The 20,276-nt window shown below is 47.5% G+C and overlaps 4 protein-coding genes across 8 annotated transcripts in view; 1 reads left to right on the top strand and 3 right to left on the bottom strand.

Annotated features, from left to right (window-relative positions):
• Positions 1 to 6: 6 nt before the first annotated feature.
• aftpha (aftiphilin a) lies at positions 7 to 9,952 on the top strand. Of its 4 annotated transcripts, XM_034589188.1 has the most exons (11): positions 7 to 175; positions 2,486 to 4,153; positions 6,521 to 6,681; positions 7,120 to 7,249; positions 7,795 to 7,851; positions 8,399 to 8,521; positions 8,769 to 8,832; positions 8,970 to 9,053; positions 9,423 to 9,546; positions 9,641 to 9,752; positions 9,793 to 9,952. In XM_034589188.1, exons 2-11 carry the CDS (start codon positions 2,522 to 2,524, stop codon positions 9,811 to 9,813), a joined length of 2,508 nt encoding a protein of 835 aa, XP_034445079.1. In that variant the 5' UTR covers positions 7 to 175; positions 2,486 to 2,521; the 3' UTR covers positions 9,814 to 9,952. The 4 variants fall into 4 exon arrangements, with proteins under 4 accessions (XP_034445079.1, XP_034445092.1, XP_034445070.1 ...); XM_034589201.1 differs by lacking the exon at positions 8,970 to 9,053 and having other exon boundaries at positions 8,772 to 8,832; XM_034589179.1 differs by lacking the exon at positions 9,793 to 9,952 and having other exon boundaries at positions 8,772 to 8,832; positions 9,641 to 9,782.
• aplf (aprataxin and PNKP like factor) overlaps positions 5,727 to 20,276 on the bottom strand; it is a 60,784-nt gene continuing 46,234 nt past the window's right edge. Inside the window, exon 14 of the mRNA XM_034589623.1 lies at positions 5,727 to 5,747. The gene's annotated coding sequence lies outside the window, so the exon portion shown is untranslated. The remainder of the gene's footprint in view (positions 5,748 to 20,276) is intronic.
• LOC117764465 (ras-related protein ORAB-1) lies at positions 11,299 to 15,936 on the bottom strand. Of its 2 annotated transcripts, XM_034590274.1 has the most exons (6): positions 15,758 to 15,932; positions 14,293 to 14,365; positions 14,123 to 14,218; positions 13,934 to 14,029; positions 13,029 to 13,160; positions 11,299 to 12,836 (listed from the first exon to the last, which is right to left on the bottom strand). In XM_034590274.1, exons 1-6 carry the CDS (start codon positions 15,769 to 15,771, stop codon positions 12,639 to 12,641), a joined length of 609 nt encoding a protein of 202 aa, XP_034446165.1. In that variant the 5' UTR covers positions 15,772 to 15,932; the 3' UTR covers positions 11,299 to 12,638. The 2 variants fall into 2 exon arrangements, with proteins under 2 accessions (XP_034446165.1, XP_034446155.1); XM_034590264.1 differs by having other exon boundaries at positions 12,516 to 12,836; positions 13,934 to 14,218; positions 15,758 to 15,936.
• Positions 19,602 to 20,276, bottom strand: part of spred2a (sprouty related EVH1 domain containing 2a) — a 5,983-nt gene continuing 5,308 nt past the window's right edge. Inside the window, exon 6 of the mRNA XM_034601178.1 lies at positions 19,602 to 20,271. Coding sequence (XP_034457069.1) covers positions 19,602 to 20,271 — 670 coding nt within the window. The remainder of the gene's footprint in view (positions 20,272 to 20,276) is intronic.

The following is a 20,276-nucleotide window of genomic DNA, read 5'->3' as shown; positions in this document are numbered from 1 at the left end:
TGAGGCAGCGCAGCAGCAGCCGGTGACTGACTCAACCTTCACTTCCAGCCTGTTCTCCTCCGGTTCTTCTCCGGTTCCGCCCCGGTGCCGCCCCGGTGCCGCCGGCTCCAGCTGCAGACCCGCGGACCGTCGTGTGTTTCACGGAGTCATGGACGTCATCAGCCGGTGTGTGACGGTGAGTGGAACTGTTGGTCAGCAGCTGTCAAACCGAGCTGGAGCTAATGCTACCGCTTGTTGCCAGTGGCGGTTAGCTGCGCAGTTAGCGCAGTTAGCTCAGTTAGCTCCTCTTGTGTCTCAAAGTGGTCCAGAGTCTGCTCAGGTCCGAGCTGAACCCGTGACCGTGACACGTCCAACAGCAGAACAACGAGGCGTCAGCCGCTAACGCCTCAGATACACGGAGCATTCAGCTGGAGCACAGGCTGGCCAAGCTAAGCTAGTTAGCCCCCGTCACCCATCTCAGAGAAGGGCCTTGTAGTTTATGTAGCTTCGCTGTCAGTTAGTGTGAGGCCACACGAGCTCCTCTGCTAGCTAGCCACATCCAGCTGCTAGCCTGCTAAACCACAGGCTAACAGCTGGAGCCGCATTAGCCTGCTGGCGTCACACAGGTGAGGAGACCGAGGCGGAAATGATTCAGCTTCAGGTGAGCTACGTGTTCTGGTTCCTGTTCTCTGGTTCTCTGGTGCCTGTTCTCTGATTCCTGTTCTCTGATTCCTGTTCTCAGGTGCCTGTTCTCTGATTCCTGTTCTCTGATTCCTGTTCTCAGGTGCCTGTTCTCTGATTCCTGTTCTCTGATTCCTGTTCTCTGGTGCCTGTTCTCTGGTTCTCAGGTGCCTGTTCTCTGGTGCCTGTTCTCTGGTGCCTGTTCTCTGATTCCTGTTATCTGGTTCCTGTTCTCTGGTTCTCTGGTGCCTGTTCTCTGGTGCCTGTTCTCTGGTGCCTGTTCTCTGATTCCTGTTCTCTGATTCCTGTTCTCATGTTCTCTGATTCCTGTTCTCTGGGGCTTGTTCTCTGGGGCTTGTTCTCATGTTCTCTGGTGCTTGTTCTCTGATTCCTGTTCTCTGGGGCCTGTTCTCTGGTGCTTGTTCTCTGATTCCTGTTCTCATGTTCTCTGGTGCTTGTTCTCTGATTCCTGTTCTCTGGGGCCTGTTCTCTGGTGCTTGTTCTCTGATTCCTGTTCTCATGTTCTCTGATTCCTGTTCTCTGGTGCCTGTTCTCTGGTGCCTGTTCTCTGATTCCTGTTCTCTGGGGCTTGTTCTCTGGGGCTTGTTCTCATGTTCTCTGGTGCTTGTTCTCTGGTGCTTGTTCTCTGGTGCCTGTTCTCTGGGGCCTGTTCTCTGATTCCTGTTCTCTGATTCCTGTTCTCTGGGGCTTGTTCTCTGGGGCTTGTTCTCTGATTCCTGTTCTCTGGGGCTTGTTCTCTGGGGCTTGTTCTCATGTTCTCTGGTGCTTGTTCTCTGGTGCCTGTTCTCATGTTCTCTGGGGCCTGTTCTCTGGTGCTTGTTCTCTGGTGCCTGTTCTCTGGGGCCTGTTCTCTGGTGCTTGTTCTCTGGTGCTTGTTCTCTGGGGCCTGTTCTCTGGGGCCTGTTCTCTGGGGCCTGTTCTCTGGTGCTTGTTCTCTGGTGCTTGTTCTCTGGTGCCTGTTCTCTGGTGCTTGTTCTCTGGTGCTTGTTCTCTGGGGCCATCGGGCTGTGGTATCTCGGTCCTGCTGATACACGCTCTCGACCAATCAGGAGTCAGCCTCAGCTGTCAATCATCACGTCTCAGCCTGTTCTTATATCATCTAATAACTGATGAAAACCAAACTGATCAGAAACACTTGAACAAACATCAGTGAGATAAGAACGACCTGAAATGACAGAAACCAATTTATCTGTTGAAAATCCAACAGCTCCTCATAAAATATAAAGAGTAAAGTTTCCAGTGATAAATGAGTGATGACCTGTCCAGTCAAAGAAATGATCAGGAAATAATGAATCCACTATATAAAACAAATCTCTCACTAAATTTAACTTTGATTGTATTGAAGACAATTTATTTGAAGAACATTCAACAATCATTTTCATCCTTTGAAGAGAAGCTGCTTATTTCTGATGTATTTTCATCAGAAACGAAGCTGAAGTAAACAACAGTTTGTGTTTACCAGGCTGTGATGATGACGTCGGTGTGACAGAGAGGGAGCGAAGAAGAAGATGAATTAAAGTCTTTGTGTGAAGTTTTAGACTCGTTCAGCCGGAGGAGACGTGAGTTGATATCACACGAAGAGGAACCTGCTCATCTTAATTCTGTTTATCTCTGCTCTGGTTTCTCCTCATTACTTTATTAACTGTCTGACGCTGCTCTGTTCCTCAGACCACACACCAAACTGATTGTTCCTGCGGCGCTGCTGACGGCCGTAGTCTTCCTCCTCCTGTACACCAAGTGAGGAAGAGGCTCGGTCAGGTTGTTTGGGTCTGATCATGTCTTTTCTCTCTTTCTTTTCTCGCAGGTGTAGCCAGGAGGATTCGTCGACTGCCATAGAATCATGGAGCCAGATGTGATACGCATGTACTCCTCCTCACCGCCGCCGATGGAGGATGGTGCAGAGGAAGAGGAAGATGAGTTCGGAGACTTCGGCACCTTCTCTGCTGTCCCAAACAGCATCAGCTTCACAGAGTTTGACACCCTTACCACTTTTAACCAGACCCAAGCTCTGACCGCCACCTCCCCGCCCGAGCTCATCAACAGCAGAGGCGCAAAAGGGTTCGGCTCCTCAAACGGCACCCGCAGCTCCGCGAATGAGCGCCCCAAAGCTAACGGCGTGCCAGCGAGCCACCTGGGCAGTTGTCCCTCAGAAAGAACTGAGACGAGGAAAGTCCTGTTCTGCTCCCCGGATTTGTCGGTGAGCGACACAGTTGGTGGCGAGCTCGCTGACTGCAACGGAGAAGGCACAGCGGTGCTAACAAACGGGTTTGACGTTCAGGGAAGCCCCTCGTCGCAGAATTCTGTCCTCTCTCATATAAAAGGAACGTCCACAGAGGACACAGGCAATGTCCTGGTCAGCAGCCCAGCTGACGATTTTGCAGACTTTGCAGCTTTTTCCGATGCTGAAGAACGCCTCAGTCAGACGACTAACAACGAGTCGAACAATCCCTTAGGGGTCAGCTGGGTGGCGGAGATGTCCTGCCACGACCAGCACTGTAACTCAGAGCAGGGAACAAGTTCAGAGGACACTATCAGGGACACAAACAGAACTGGACCCAACATGTCCGGCCCTGAATCCATATCTGCTCCAACGGAGGCCCTGGACCGGGGCTCTCACACAGACGCTGACTCTCAACAAAGGGATGTAGCCTTTGCACAGGAGTGCTCTGCCTCAGAAGCTGTTTGCACTAATGAAGCGCTCTCTCTGAACGGGCTGGACGTAGTTGACGGGGACGAATCCAAAGCCGCTGCGGGCTGCAATGGAAACGACCTCTCGCCTGACACAACTGCAGACAGCGAGGCGGGACAGTCGGACGAGAAGGGCTCTTGGAATGAGACAGAGACAGAGACCGAGACGTCTTTTGGCCGGCCGCTGTCGACAGATGCTCTGGAGGAGTACGGGGACATCAGCACCACGGGCTCGGTGCCCTCCCCGCCCCTCCAGGGGGAGCCCTCCACACCCGCTGACCACAGCCAGCTGGCAGAGGATGACGAGGACTTCGGGGACTTCGGTGACGCTGACTCATTTGGCGGTCAGGGCTTTGCTGATTTTGAACAGTTGGACGTCCAGCAGGAGCAGAGCACGCCGCACAGCTTTGCTCCTGTACAGGAAGTTACAAACACAAATGAGGACAACGGCTTTGGCGACTTCAACTCCCCCAATGTCCTCAGCAGTGGAAATGAGCGGCAGGATGAAGGAGAGTTTGAAGACTTCCCTGTCAGTGACAGTTTCGGTAACTTCAGCTCGGCCGTTGAGGGCGCAGACGGCTCGGAGGATGCAGGGTGGAGCGCCTTCGGGGAGCAGGAGCAGCCGGTGGAGGAGGAGGGGGAGTCGTGGGCAGCGTTCAGCTCGGAGCAGAGCGTCGCTCTCCCTGCAGAGAGCAGAGAGGAGGAAGAGGACATAGAGGAGGAGTGGCATGAAAGTGATGCTGCTGCAGTCGGCGAGGAAACGAGCAGCACGGACAGTCAGGCGGTAAGAGGGTTCATGGCTGCTCATCAACTACCACCTCATGATGTCACATCTCTTATTTAAGAAGTGTTAGAAAAATCTGTTCATCCAGATCAGACGTCTAAAAAGCTGTCGCACAAAAACAAAAGATGCAAATCACATTTTGTTTGTCGTGTTCATGTTTCCAGAGCCTCTAATGTAACAGTGAGTAGTTTCCAGTGGAACTATTACATCAAATTCAAGTAAAAACAAATCTTGCCCCTTTTCCACTGGTTAAAAAAAATGAAGTGATGAATAATGTTTCTCTCCTGGGTCACATGACTCTGCAGTAGACCGGCTCCGGTTTCAATCAGCCGTGATGGAAACATGACACCCAGGTGAACACGCTAATTTGACACACAGCGAGATGAGAGAGCGCCTCAGTTGTCGTTGCGTTGTGACATCGAACATCGACGCACTGGGTAAAAAAACAGGCAAACTCTTACTGGTGATGGGAAAGAAGTCACTTTAAAAACCCTGTGTACCTGATCATCAGAGTCAGAGAAGCTGCAGAAATCAAACTAACTCTTCTTTGAGCTGCAGATAAAAGGTGAAATAAAGAACGATTTACAAACTCAATAATTCACATTGGAACATTGTAAAATATTACACAAGATAAAAATATGATGAATCAACAGGGAGATATTAATATAATCTCATTTTAATCTGTTTGTAAATATTAAGAAATGACAGTTTGATCTGTTTCAAATCATCAGTTTTTACTATAAACACGGAACACGTGTGGATAAATTCCTCACGTCTAAAAGCATCAATACTAGGATTATGATTAATGATGTAAGTCGGAAACAACAACCTGATCAATACTCATATTGATACCTGTGTTTACACTTAATGATCCCTGATCCAACAGTTTATTGGCTGAAACAAAACAGCGATTTAAGTTAAAACTCAAACAACGTCACAAACGTGTTTCTGTAAATGTCTCTGACGTCTGAGAAAAGACGATCAATGTGTTCAACAACAAAGTTAATGTAACTGTGATATAATTTCATATATGATGTGTAATAATATGATAGATAATATAAACAATTGTGATAAACTTCACAAACTAAGTTAAATGTTAAAACAGGAAAGGAAAAAATCTGGAACTTTAAATAAACATTTAAAAAATATAAACCCAAAGAGAAATTTAGTTTTTACTTCCTGTTTGTTCATATTGACGTTTACCAACGTTCGACATGAACGACCTTTACTAACGGAGGTGGACCTCCTGATTGTACTGTGACCACACAGGCTCCGCCCTCAGTGAGCTGGTCGGGTCCTTGAGGGGAAGCTCATTCCTCTCAGATGTTCTCACGTTCAGATTCATTGACAGTTGCAACAGAGCAACACCTCTTCAGTTCTAACAGTCACTGTTGCTATGGTTACGCCTGGTGGAGTTCTCCGGCCTCTGAATCAGAGACTTGTGTGAACTTGTTTTAGTTTGAAAACTCTGGGTTTGTGTTTTAGTCTGAATAGAAACTGACGTTCTCTTCCTGATTGGTTCTCATCAGTCACATGACTCGACTACCAGCGGTGAACACAAAGCTAACACTTCCTGTCAGTTACAGTTCCACCTCGTCGTCCCTGCTCTGACTCTTCACCATCACTGCTCCTCTGTTACTAAGCAACCAACTGCAGAGGAGACAATCTACTTCCTGTTTACACCACATGACCAGTGCATGGTCCTAGGATGTATGTTAACGTGTTAAAATGAAAATTTGTCGGTGTGTGCGTTCAGTGACCTGAAGAAGGACCTTGTTTTTGATTGGTTGTTTGTGTCGTGTTCACTTTTGAATCTGATGAAGTTTTATTTTCTACAATAAAAGAGTCACTCGATAGAAGCGTGATAAGTCAGGGAAGGACATGTGACACAACCCCAGAGTTTTCAAACCAAAATGAGGCCAGCAGCATTTACAGGAGTCTCTGATTTACAGGCTGGAAAAATACGAGTTGGGCCGCAAGACGTAACCATAGCAACAGACATGAGTTTAAACTTAACACGTCAATGTGGGCGGAGCCTCTGACTCTAAGTTAAAGAGTTACATTTTCAGTCTCTAGAAACAACGACTTTTGGCCCATCGTCAGATCAAACGCTTCATGTGGTGTTTGTGACAGAAGAAGAAACGTGGAGTCTCGTTCGCTCGGCTCAGGAATCCGTTTGTCTTCATGTCATAAAAACGATTCTTTTGCATGATGGGAGAAGGAAACATTTAGTTTGTTTGATTCTGTTCCAAGACACTGAGAGCAGGTTCGTGACAGTAGAAACAAACAGTTTCTGAACCAGTTGTTTCCTCAAGTTGGAGAAAGATGAATCAGGAAGTGAGTGAACGGCTGCTCTGCTCTTTGCAGGCGTCGCTGTCCGCTCGTCTGCTGAAGCTGTTTCAGAGCAGCTTCCCTCAGAGCACCGGCGCCGCCCTGGTGGAGGACGAGGTGGCTTCACTGAAGATCCTGCTGGAGCCTCCGGAGGACAAACAGCCCGGAGCCGAGGAGACGAGGTCGACGTGCAACAGGCGAGTGTGACACAGTGTAAACATGAGGCTGAGTCGTTATTATTTCTATATTTAATATGAGACATCCTCCAACCAGAAGGTTGGCGGCTCGAATCCCAGCCCTGGTGTCCTTGGGCAAGATGCTGAACCCTGAATGGCCCCTCGTAGATGTTGAACGCACTAATTGGAAGTCGCTTTGGATAAACGCGTCGGCTAAATGACGTTTGATGAGTCTGTTGTGATGAATTTGTTACAAATAAAGTTTTCAGGTTTCACCCTCATGAACGTGACATCATCAAAAACACTTTTACTTTGTATTTGTTTCAAAGCTTCAGGAGTTAACGTGGACTGGAGGTCAAAGGTCACCGACGTCACTAAACTGACTGTGATTCTAGTTTCCTTTTGTTCGTCCGTGCTCGGTCTCACTTCGTCTTCCTCGCGTCTCATTGGTTGCCACAGGTGGGTGCATGGCGGCGTGTGGACGCAGCTTCAGGACATCAACGAGGCGTTGGGCCTCAGGTACCAGTGGGGCGGCTCGCACGGTAACAAAGTCCTGCTCTGCTGCCTCGGCATCGACACCAGAAATATTGTGAGTTCTTCATCCTCATCTCGTCAATGAATAAAGGTTGAGTTCAGATCTGTGATCAGCTGAAAACCTACAGCAACGTTACTGAAGCTGATGTAGTGATTATTGATTGATGTGATCTTAACGAGCTGTGATCAGCTGATTGTCTCTGCTGACCTCAGAGTCAGTGGCTTGAAGAGAGGAAACAACCTGAACATTAATAACATGTTTATCATATATTATTGATCATCTGCAGCCGCTGACGTCATCATTGTTACCAGAGAAGCTGACGTTTAAAGGCTCTGTGATGTCACATGTTTGATTCCCCCTATTTACGTGTGTCTGGTAAATAGATGAAGCTTTGGAGGAACTGTAGATATTGACTTGCAGCAGCCAATAACTATGAATGTGCGTTCAGGAAGTAAAAATTCCAGAAGGCTTATTGGACCGAGCTTCCTGAGTCCAGGAACTGGTCGTCAAACAGATGACTGACCTGTGCTGCCCCCTGCTGGCAGCCACCGGTCACTGTCAAAGTGACGTTTTCTAACCTGCTGCTTTAACGTGTGCAGCTGTTCACGGGTCAGAAGAAGCAGCCGGTCATCGTGCCCATGTACGCCGCCAGCCTGGTGAGTCTCCGCCTCCTCAGCTCTGCACATGCTCCCTGCACCTGTCAATCAACAGTCACATGTTATAGATTCAAAATTATAAAATGATGGAAGAAACGCACCTTTTCTCAATTTTAAACAGACATGAAGAATAGAGAGATTTCTATGATTCAAAAAATCAGATTCTTGTTTTTACAGTTTGGGAAAAAAATCTATTTCTTCAAAATGTTTTACTAAATGTTGTGGATCCAGGAAACTGTTCTTAAACTAAACTGTCCATGTGATGACTGAAATAAAGAACTGACTTTTGTATCAGTGACTTAAATGAACAACCGTTGAGTTTAATATTTGTATTTATTCTGACCACGTTCAGTTCAGACGTGACGTTCTTCTTCGTCCTGACGTCGTGGTGACGACATCAGGACGTCAGCAGCTCACCTGACGCTTCAATCATTGGACGGATCAACGAGACGTCTCAGCAGATTGTTCATCCTCAACCTGCTGAGACGTCTCGTTGTTTTCGTGGTCGTCATGTTTCATTGTCTCACTGTTTGTTCTCCACTTGCAGGGGATGCTGGAACCCACCAAAGAGCCTGTGAAGCCCGTCTCCGCAGCAGAGATGATCACGTCCATCGCTCAGGCGTCTCCTGTGGCTCCAGAGAAAAGCTCCTGTCCGTCAGACTCAGTGCAGGTGACATGACGACACCTCAGGAATATTACAACAAAGAGTTAGTCTGTCACATCCTGTTCAGGATGTGACTCTTCACACAAAACACGTCAAACAGACACTTCAATCTGTACTGGGTCACTTACACCAGAGGAGTCACAGTTCCTGCTGTAAACAGCAGGGGAGCGACATGATGCCATCCTGTGTCTGTTGTTTGACCTCATGTCTGTCTCTGTCTCTGTCTCTCTGTCTGTCTCTCTCTCTCTCCCAGCAGGAGGCGCTGCCGCCCGTTCAGTTTGACTGGAGCAGCAGTGGCCTCACCAACCCTCTGGACGGTAGGTGACTCCTCCTCTTCCTCCTCTTCCTCCGCTGCATGAAAACTCTTCAGACTCTAGAAACTCTGACTCTGCTGCATGACTCTACTTCCTCTCTCTCTCTGTCTGTTAACCTCGGTCGCCCCCTGGCTCTGCAGCGAGTGGAGGCTCATCTTTATTAAACCTGGATTTCTTTGGTCCTGTGGAGGATTCGGGCTCCAACAGCTCAACATCCATCCCAGGTGACCCCCCCCCCCCCCACATCTCTGCTTCTCACTCGTCTGTGAGAGACTCCAGGACTCATCTTCATCATCACTTCCATGATGATGAAGATGAGTCCTGGACTCGTCCCTCACAACACACTTCCTCCTGTCAGAGGTGCCGTCTGGATTCAACGTTGATGACATCATCAGAAGGAGACAGTTTCTAACTCTCTACATAGAAATAGAAAGATGAGTGTTAAGCTAAAGTGACGTTAACTGAACTGTTCACGTCGTGTGACCGACTCAGTTTCATATGAATGTAAAACTCTGACAGCACAACCTCCTCGTGTCTGGTCATGTGATCGGACTCGTCTTCATCTGTCACGTTTCTCTTCGTCTCTGTTTCAGGCGTCGACCCTGAACTTTACGAGCTGACGACGGCCAAGCTGGACGCCGGGAGCTCAGGCAGCCGCATGGCGGACGCCTTCGCCCGCCTCATGTCCACCATGGAGAAGACCAGCACCTCCACCAGGTCAGGGGTCACGTGGCCTCAGTAGTTTTTATTGGTATGTGTTGGTGATGCTTCTTGTAACCGCGGCAGCGTTTTCTGTCTCTTCGTTGGACAGGAAGCCGAGGAAAGATGAGAATCTGAGCGAGGAGGCAGCCAAAGTCATCGCCGCTCTGCCCGACCTCTCCTTCATGCAGGCCAAGGTGCTGATGTTTCCCGCCACGCTGACGCCGCTCGACTCGCAGGCCGCGTCGGACTGAAGCTGGGCTCCCTGCTGACCCCGCCCCCTGACTACCGCCTCCATGGCCCCGCCCACAGATCTAGTCCATTTTAACACTGTCGTTTTTTAATTTTTTTTATTTCTTGCTGCGTCGCAGTTTTTTCTTTCAAACTTTCTTGTTTTTTTTTACTTTTGCGCTTTTGTTTTTCCAATAAAGCGAAAGTGTTCTGATGAGGGAACAGCCGGACGACCACCTGCACATCAACCGTACACGAGATCGTTCATGTAGTTTATAGACGAGTTGTTCATATCCACAAGAATCGTGTTGTAAATAATCAGGGATCAAACGTTTAGTTTTTTAGATTCTGATTTTACGTCTGAAGGAAACAAAGGCTGAAGCTTTGAATCAAACTGAAGTGGAATAAATATAAAAACATAAATGTATATATATATGATCAGTATCAAACCATTTATAAACATATATGAAATCTATATTTATGGACTGAGACCACCAGATTGTTTTTACCTTCACTCCATTTTAATCTGAGTTAACCTTTGACCTCAAGTTGTTGTAACCCCTCCCCCTTTTCTTTTGATTTGAACGAAGCCGACGTCCTGTGGAGCTTTGATTTTCTTTTACTTCCTGGTTCGTGTCTCTTCCTGTGTTATGTTGTGGGGGGGGTAAAAGGGGACGTTTAGATGAAAACCACTGAGTCTCTGGTGAAGGTCGACTCATCTGAAGGGAATCAAGGGACCAATCCGTGACCGAAGTGCTTTCTGTCGTGTCGTCGTGGCTCCTGCTCGCTTCCGGCCCGTCTCCAGGAGGATTTTGCACATTGTAAAGATGACGTGGACGTGTCGTCGTTCACTGTGGCTTCAGACTGTGAACACGTACAATTCCTATGGAAGAAACGGAATCACTGGACGAGCCTGAGACGAGGTCGTCGTGCATGTTCAGGTTCTTCAGACTCTGTGTGTAAATTTGACTTTTAGTGTAAACGAGGAATAAAAATAATTTAAGAGAAAACGTGACAATGTCTCTTTGTTTTTGTTCAACGTGACGTCATGTGACCAGAGGAGGCGACTGTCAGCTGCCAATCACAGAAATAAAGACGATGCCATCTTGTGGTGATGACGTCATCTACAGACAGTCCGTGCGGTAGTGGTATCGAGGTCCCGCCCATACACATGTGCCATGTGAACCATCAAGAAAAAGTTATAATTAAAAATATTAGTATTGAATCTTTTGTTTAATTTCTGTGAATTGAAATATTTAATGAAGCGAGTCACTAAAAAGACACGATTATGAATCGTTATTTTCTCATCAATTGTTCAGTTTTTTAAAGTTTGTAAAAAGTTGTGAAGGTGACGTTTATTCAAAGATATAAATTCTTAAGTTTTTTACTTTTGGAAAAGTATTTTCAAATACGAGCATCAGGATCAATTTCTGCAGCTGATTGATTATCAGTTTAATTCTTCATGTTTTACAAAGATCTATTGAGTAGCTGGAGAAGAGGTGTCACTCTACAGGAAGAAAAGTCATCACATCATCTGACACAGACAAAGATCTTTTATTAAACTGTTTGTGAAGATGTGTCACACATGGAAGAAAAACTGAACTGAACTTTCAGACTGGCATGTTTCCTCGTGTTGGTTTTAAACTGGAAATTCTTTGAGCTCGTTGTTTAATGGTTGGATCTTGTCTTGATTAGAATCATTAGATTAAACTGCAGCATCTTAAAAACCAAACCGTTTTACTAAAATCAGTAGAAACCTGCTCTGGACGATGTTAAACCTGCAGCAGGTCAGAAGTATTTCAGTGAAACTTTGTAAAGACACGTGGTCGGAATAAAGAGGCCACTGAGTACGTTTCTGACCAATGTAGGTCAGAGGTCATCATTCCTCTCAGATTATGTTTCAGTGAAAACAAAGGTTGAACAGAAGAAGTAAAAAACCACACGGCAGCAGCAGCACTTATCAAAGATCTCCTTCATTGTTTTAATAGTAGACATTGTGCCACAAAAATGTTATGTCCGCAGCCACCGATCACGTGTGGAACTAATTCAGCTATGTTTCATGTCATTCGCTTCCCTACACAATCTGCAGATCACATGTTACACGTATGTATAAATATATACAGTTTATAGGTTCGTTACTGTGGTTGTGCTGAGAAACATGAGCAGAGAAATCAACACGGCCGACGACACGTCTCCCAATGCAGCACACGCTTAACACATGACGACCAGCAGAGCACACGCAGAGCCCGACACGTACTGTGTGTGTACAGGAATGTTAACTATCATACAAACTGGGCTCGTTCACAAATCACGACTGTGGACACGCGAGGGGAAGATGTTGACGACACAAGAACGCGACGTCGTCTCCGGCCACGAAGGCACTGGCACGTGGTTGTCAGGGGCGACGTTGGAGCAGGTGACGCAACAGGGGGCGTGTGATTGGCTCTAACATGCGTGATGCTGGTCTTTAAGCATGTGCTTCATTCAAGGTGCTCAGCGACTCGTGTTCGGGCGGCGGCCAAACAAAGAGGACTCGATGTTTGGAGGGTGGAAGAGAGGGAGGAGCGGAGGAAAAGTGGAGTGAGAGAAAAGAAAGACGAGTGAATTCCTGTCACTGTTAAAAACGTTAGACTTTGATTTGGTGTAGGATGAAAAAACGCTAGCGGAGATTACCGTCCTATTGCTGATTTAGAAAGGTTGGGGGCGGAGATCTGGTGTCGTAGCTGCACGCACAATAACAAACTCGTCCTCCTTCCTGTCCACCCTCACCCCCCCCTCCCCCCTCTGGTTGTCTTTCCTTGTGGAGCGTCGTAACATTGACACTGGTCTCGGGCTCTGGGGTTGATTCGAATGTCGTGGCGTTTGGTTTTTTTCTGGCCTCAGCAGCAGCCGCCAGACGAGGTGTTGACGGGCTTGCTCTGGATCTTGACGTTGGATTTCTCAGAGGCGCCGGTCGTGGCCCCGGGGCCCATCCTCTTCTTAATCTCGGCCGCCATGGTCATGAAGGCTTGCTCCACGTTGGTGGCGCTCTTGGCACTGGTCTCCAGGAAGGGGATTCCCAAGTTGTCGGCAAATTCCTGGTAAAGGAAAAGGAGTGAGGAAACATCGTAATGAGACCAGGAACAGAAGTTCAGACTAGACACGCCCCTAACAAAGCCAGGTAAAGACATTTCCGACACGAACTAGAAGCGTTAGCGTGTTTCCCGTTTCGCACGTTAAGTAGTCACGACCACGTTTTACTGGGGGGGCCCGTTACCGAGACAACGTACCTTAGCTGTGGTGTAATCCACCACCTTCTTCGTTGTGAGGTCACACTTGTTACCGACCAGCAGCTTGTTGACGTTCTCGCTGGCGTAGCGGTCGATCTCCTGTAGCCACTGTTTGACGTTGTTGAAGGACTCCTGAGGACGAGAGACGGCAGCCGTCAAAACCGCCACCAACAGGACAGCAGTGCATTCTGGGAACACTTTGAAAATTGCTCAGAAAAAAATAAAAAAAACAATTTGTGATTCCAACATTTCCTAAAAAACAGGAGTCGTTGCCCGGTCTCCATAACAACCGGGGGGGGGGGGGGTATGTCTGTGACATCATGTCGAATCCATGTCAACATTCGAATCATTCGACAACAATAACGAAACTTGTTTTATCGTTTGCTTGCGTTGAGTCAGAGTGAAGTTAAAAACTTTGCTCTTGAGTTTTATCTGCAGTGACTCGTCAATAATCAGCTGTTGACTGTTTGGTATGTGGTGAATTATTCACTGAGCTGAGACATGTTTTACCACATGCTGCGTGTCACCTGTCAAGAGACACAATCTTCAGACCAAAGTCCACAACTTTTCAGATTAAAAAGTCTCATGCTTTTACTTTGACAAACTGTTGAAGAGGAAGTAGTTTTATGAGATCATCACCTGAGAAAGTGTCCGATTTAATTATAGAAGCTCAATAAACCTGAATAAACTTAGTGATGTCATAGAGTCGAGTCTCAGATCCAGGTCGATGGGCGTGGTCTTTTGTTTTGCTTTCCTTTTTTTCCCGCAGTGAATTTGTTATTTGTATATTTAGTGTAGGTTTGTATTGTTCCAACAAAATAAAAATAAGTAAATGATCATTCTGACGTCAGCGAGTGACATCACACTCAGCCGTGTGTTAGCGGAGGGAGATGTTGACCTCTGACCTGATCTGTTACGTCGTAAACTACGATGATGCCGTGAGCTCCTCTGTAGTAACTGGAAGTGATGGTGCGGAATCGCTCCTGACCGGCCGTGTCCCACTGGTAAAACAAAGCAGAGCTCGTCATACACAAACACAACCACCATGTGGCGCTGCTGATCAGTTCACGACCCGGTGACCCCGCGTCTCTTACAATCTGAAGCTTGATGGTTTTTCCGTCCAGCTCGATGGTCCTGATCTTGAAGTCCACGCCGATGGTGCTGATGTAGCTTTCTGTGTACGTGTCATCCTGCAACACAACACGAGAGTCACAGCTGATCCTGCAGCGTCATCGTCATAACAACAGGCGCGTGGGACACTTACTGCAAACCGCAGCAGGAGACAAGACTTCCCGACGCCAGAGTCACCGATCAGCAGCAGTTTGAATAAATAATCACTGAGAGAAAACAACACGTTAATAAAAACATTAATCAACTCACAGATTTCTTTTTACACGTCGGATTCAAACTGCGACATGTGAAGAAATTCTCTAAAGTCAACGAGATACACAAACTTTTCCTATAGATTTTCTCCGTCGCACGTTAAAGTTTATAAATAATAATATCAATAAAAGCTGATTCATACAGCGTCATTAGAACAGATACAAGTTAAAAATGAAGGATTAAAGAATTCAAATAATTTGAAACATCAGAGAAGAAATATGAGAATAAAATATTAAAGATGAGAAAAGACTACAAATAAAATGATCATAACAATGTTCATTTTTCTGCAACTCAGCAACTTAAACAATTCATATTTTATTTTACTGAATTAGTTTTCAGGTCAAAGATCAGCTGATCAATGGAAACGTTTAGTTTATTGATCAGCGGCTTCTTTCATAAACTTGTCTTAATAACTGATTAATAACTGATTGTCTTTCTAAAGTGAATATTTGCGGGTTTTGAACAGTTATTAATATGAATTAACGGTGATGTCATTGATTCATCTCGTTGCTGATCAGTTGCAGATCGACCGAGTGACAGTTGGTGAATATTGATCCATATCACTGGTATGATCGATCAGCTGATTCACGACCAAACAAACAATGAAAACTTAATGATCATTGATTTTCTGTCGACGACGTAACAGGGCTCTGACAGTGACGTGACTCCGACGGAAGGTGGGGGGGTCTGAGTGATGACGTCATCCAGGGCAGGTCATTCTGCTGACGTCTGACCTGACATTTGATCGACTAAATGAACGGTCGATTAATCGAATCGATAACGGCCAGGCTGCTCGGAGGAGCGGATGTTCGGTGGTTCCGGTCTGACGGTACCGAACCGAGCGGGACCCACTTCCTGTTAGCGGCGGTTAAAAGACGCAGACTCGCCGTTAAACCTCCGGTTCGGTTCTGACGTCTCGCTCCGCTTCGTGTTCACCGACAGAGACACGAGACTCACCGGGCCCCGTCACCGAGTCACCGACCGGAGCCACCGACCGGAGCCTCCGCTACGAAGTTAGCACATTAGCTCGTGAGGCTACCTCCAGAGAGCCTGCAGTCAGCGAGCTAATGCCCCCGCCAAACACCGTCTGCGGGCGGCTTCGGTGCGTGTTGACATGAACGGAAAACGAGTTCGGTCGGTAAAATGAACGCTGTCATGTGACAAGCTGCCGTTAACCGAGCACCGAAGCAGCCGACGTTCATCTCGTATCGGTCCGCCCGGCCGGCTAACGCTAGCCTAACGCTAGCCTAACGCTAGCCTAGCCTAGTTTAGCCTAGCCTAGCTGCTGTGTGCGCTGACAGCTCAGCCGGACCCGTCGCCACAGAACCGGGATCAGCGTCACTTACTACTCGGGGTTCATGGTGGAGCTCGGCTGGTTCAGGTCCGTCACCGGAGCAGAGGGAGTCGGTCGCGGGTGAAGCTTGAATCCGCCTCGTACCGGAGGAGAACAGCACCGTTTAGGTTGGAACTCGTTAAACTGGTTGTCGCAGCCACAACAGCATAATCGAATCAAATATGGCCGTCAGAGCTTCCTACCCGGAAATACCAGGCGCGAGGAATCATGGGTAGTGTAGTTCTGTGGCAATGGGCGTTCACGCGTCTGGTGGACGACATGACGGCTGCTGAAGTGTCTCTATCGCCCCCTGGTGTCTGGCTCCTCCTCCAGGTTAGCAGATGGGACGGACTCGAATATAAAGTACGCATTAAATAAATGTTTCTGTCGCTTCAGGTCGTTCTTCTCTCTCTGATGTTTATTCAAGTGTTTCTGATCCGTTGGGTTTGAATCAGTTATTTATGATTATAAACACAGGTCATCACCACAAGATGGCAGCTTTCGTACTCGTAGATGTTTCAGCTTCATTTCTGTAGGAAGTTGAGATGTCGTCTTTATTTACACTCACTGATCAACTTCAATCACACATCAGATCTTACAGAAAGATTCAAGTATAACATTTGTCATGATTCAGCCAGTTGTTGCACAACATGAATCCAGCTGTGCTCGGTGCGGTGGCTCCATTCTGTGGAAGTTCCCTGGATTAGCCTAGCAACATGCTAAGATAAAACAGGGAACACGTGCAGAACCCCCCGGTGGGCGTAGCAGGCAAGATACATTTGTTCAAGATGAAAACCATTTACCACGACCGTGTTTGGACTCAGTGCTAAAAGGTGGAGGCTGGGGGGTGGAGGCAAGTGGCCGGCAGCAGGGCGTGAGAGGCAGTGTAGCCGAGCAGGGATCAGTGAGGAGGAGGTCGTATTTAAAGGGAACACTTGTTGAGAGAATGGGCTGTGATTGGTGGGTGACTGACGGGCACCCGTACACCTGTCAGCAGCTGACGGCTGATGACAGCTGAGCACACGACTCCGTGTCCTGCATGAACTAACGCGATGCTTCATTTAGTTGAGAACAAAACGTCGTAACAACGACCAATGCAAACTAAAACCATCAACCCACTGAGGACTGGATTCAAAACCACCCTGAACATCCCAGTAACAAACTGAAACCACAGGCTGATCCAACTGGTGTGAATTTCATCAAGTCATCATGTGACTCAGTGGGTGTGGCCTCCTCGTGCCTCCATGTTCTCCTGACAATGTCTGGACATGATGCACCAGGAGGAACCGAGGATGGAGTCCTGGAGGTTCTCCTCCCAGACCTGGATCATCACCTCCTGGACTGTGGACGGACTTGGTGGCGTCGGATGCACCGACACATGACGTCCAATAGGTGCTCAACTGGATCAATGCACCAGGAGGAACCCAGGGTCCATCAGGAGGAACCCAGGATCCATCAGGAGGAACCCACTGCACCAGGAGGAACCCAGGATCCATCAGGAGGAACCCACTGCACCAGGTGTGTATCTACGTCTGCTGGAGCTTCAACATGCTATTATCATCCCAGCCTAACCCTACCCCCCCCCCCCACACACACACACTGAAGCTTAACTCCAACTTCCTCTTCTGATCCGATTCTCTCCACATCCTCCTGGTTGATCCTGCATCGTTCCCGGGCCTGATGGGATACGTAGTCCTGCAGTAAGTTCCAGATCTTCCACTGGAGGCAGTGGATTTTATTGGTTTCTGCTCTAACACTGTTTACCCCTGAAACTCCAGAAGTGTTTTGTGGACTAAAACACTTCACCCCACTCATTTTTCGGTAAACTATCACTTTAAGTTTTCAGATGAAGTATTTGTACATTAGTTAATTAATCATCAAACATTCTGCAGTGAATACTTATTGAATAGTATAGAAATGACTGGAAACATTCAAACATCTGAAAGTCTGATGTGTTTATTGAAAAAGCTGAAACATCTGTTTTCTGTCGTTTGAACAGGGAAGTGAAGAACAGCACCAAAGCAAACATTTAAAATGTAATAAATAAAGCTTATGAAGCCAGAATAAAGATCCACAGATCATTGATCTTTAGAAAACTGAACCAGCAGCTAAGACGAACCACGACAGCTGCCGGAGTCATGAAGCCCTGAAGGCAGAAAATAAAAACACACGGCCCTTTCTTAAACTCTGAACTCAATTGTTTCGTCCAAGTTCCTTTTTTTAATTTGTGGAAACAGATAAAAAACAAAAACTGTTGTAATACTAATTTCAACCACAAGAAGCTGAAGTGGTGCAGTACACCAGTCTTCATGTTTTCTAATGCAATTCACCCTCTTGTGGCTGAAATGAGTATTACAACAACAAACACTGAGCCGTTCCCTCCCACTTTTTAACACCAATAACAAAGGAACTTATTAAAGAGGATTTTTGACCTGTTCTGTCAACACGAGAGAAAATGATTCATATCACAGAATCAATCATCTTATTTTTTATTTTCATACAAACACATTCACATCTTCATCACTGACTCATCTGAAATAAAATGAATCAAGAGACTAATGTCGCACTGCAGCCCCTCCATAACAGTGACATTTCATTTAGTCGCCTGTTGGTGGCGTCACATCCTCTTTGTGCTTGTGTCAGTGTTTGAAGAGTCAAAAGTGACTTTATCCAGTTTGAAGTCTCATTTTTACACTTTTTACATCTTGGTGGTTTTCAGTCTGTATGTGAAGCAGATGAAGGATTTTAGTCGTCGGACGTCTGGATCTGAAGTTTCAGAGAAACGAGCTGAGCAAACGTTAGCTGCAGCTCGACTCTCAGCCAATCAGAGACGAGTCAGAGAAACACAGTTTTAACAGGAGGTTGCTTTATTCAGATAAAAACCTCCTGAACCATCAAGACTGAAGGAAGAAGACTACAACTCCCATCATCCCTCACTGCTGCAACCCTTTGTGTTGTTATCACAAAGGTTCACTTGCTCAGTTCTGACCGTCTTTTATTCTCTAACTTTATTTGAACTTTGCATAGAAGGTGTCAACAAACTATCTTCAGACTTTGTGCATGATTCATAAAAACATGTGAGCCCCACACACACTCACACACACTCACACACACCCACACACACACACACACACACACACACACACTCACACACACTCACACCCACACCCACACCCACACACACACACACACACACACACTCACACACACACACACACACACACACACACCCACACACACACACACACACACACACACACACTCACACACACTCACACCCACACCCACACCCACACACACACACACACACACACACTCCCACTCACACACACACACACACACACACACTCACCCACACACACACACACTCTCACACACACTCACACACACACACACACACACACACACACACACACACACCCACCCACTCACACACACTCACCCACCCACACACACTCCCACTCACACACACACACACACACACTCACCCACACACACTCCCACCCACACACACACACACACACACACACACACACACTCACACACACACACACACACACACACACACACACACACGGACCTGAACGTCTTGTGTTGACAGACCACACCTGATGTTTTCCTCTGAGACGAAGACGTCTCATGTTCCTCTACAAACACAACGTTCATACAGACCTGCAGAAAAATTTAAACATGAGTGTAAAAATATAAAGTACCTGTTTTATATACATATATATATATATATTTATATCATTTTATGTATAAATGAGTTGAAAAACCAACATGGAACTTGAACAAAGTTCCTGCTTCTGGAGACGAGATGAACAACAACGACAATGAGTCCTCAGGCCAGCGACGCCTCAGCCCACAGCTTTATGTTTCCCGCCACAGCAGTGACAGGCCACACCGCAGCGGTGACACGCCCTGAGGGGGGCGTAGCACCACATGCAGGGCGCCAGCAGCGACAGACCCACCAGCGCCATCCAGCGCAGGCAGAAGCGCTCGTCGCTGGTGTCGCAGGAGCACGGGTCTGAGTAGTCTCCCTCTGGGTCTGACATGCAGTGGTACAGCAGGCTGTCGGCGCACCACATGAAGCTGACCCGCCGGATGCAGGTCTGGATGGGGTCAGGTGCTTCCTGGCACCGGCCCCGCCCATTGTCCTTGTGGTTGAACATGTCCTGACAGTAAATGCAGCGTAAACGCTCGCCGTCCTCTGTTCGTCGCTTGCCTGTAGGCTGAAGAGCTCGCGGCTGCACCGTCACCACCGCTCTGTGGCCACCGCCCACCTCTGGCCGGCCCAGTTTACCATTGCGGCCTCGCTGCACATCGCAGCTCAGCGGGTAGGGGTACGTGTAGTCGTGTTTGGGCGGCTCGCTCTTGGTGAAGTGCACATAGGCGTCAGGGTTGTTTGGCTGGGTGAGTTTGTTTCGCGAGGCGTTGGCGTGGCGGTAATCCTCATAGCCGGTGAGCCAGGTCCGCTCTCGGGGGTCGATACGTACAATCTCCTCCTCCACCTGGAAGCTGACATGACGAGG

The sequence above is a fragment of the Hippoglossus hippoglossus genome, chromosome 1 (genome assembly GCF_009819705.1).
Source record: "Hippoglossus hippoglossus isolate fHipHip1 chromosome 1, fHipHip1.pri, whole genome shotgun sequence".
Lineage (NCBI taxonomy): Eukaryota > Metazoa > Chordata > Actinopteri > Pleuronectiformes > Pleuronectidae > Hippoglossus > Hippoglossus hippoglossus.
Note: the sequence above shows the minus strand (reverse complement) of the source record. Positions and strands in the feature narration are given on the sequence as shown.

Bases quoted from the DNA above. Each gene is read 5' to 3' on its own strand.
- aftpha (XM_034589179.1), top strand. From the start codon at position 2,522: ATGGAGCCAGATGTGATACGCATGTACTCCTCCTCACCGCCGCCGATG. The intron at 7,250-7,794 runs GTGAGTTCTTCA...TAACGTGTGCAG, and splicing joins GCATCGACACCAGAAATATT to CTGTTCACGGGTCAGAAGAA. The intron at 8,833-8,969 runs GTAGGTGACTCC...CTGGCTCTGCAG, and splicing joins CCTCACCAACCCTCTGGACG to CGAGTGGAGGCTCATCTTTA.
- LOC117764465 (XM_034590264.1), bottom strand. The intron at 14,219-14,292 runs GTAAGTGTCCCA...GTTGTGTTGCAG, and splicing joins GTCTCCTGCTGCGGTTTGCA to GATGACACGTACACAGAAAG. The intron at 13,161-13,933 runs GTCAGAGGTCAA...TCTCGTCCTCAG, and splicing joins TTTACGACGTAACAGATCAG to GAGTCCTTCAACAACGTCAA.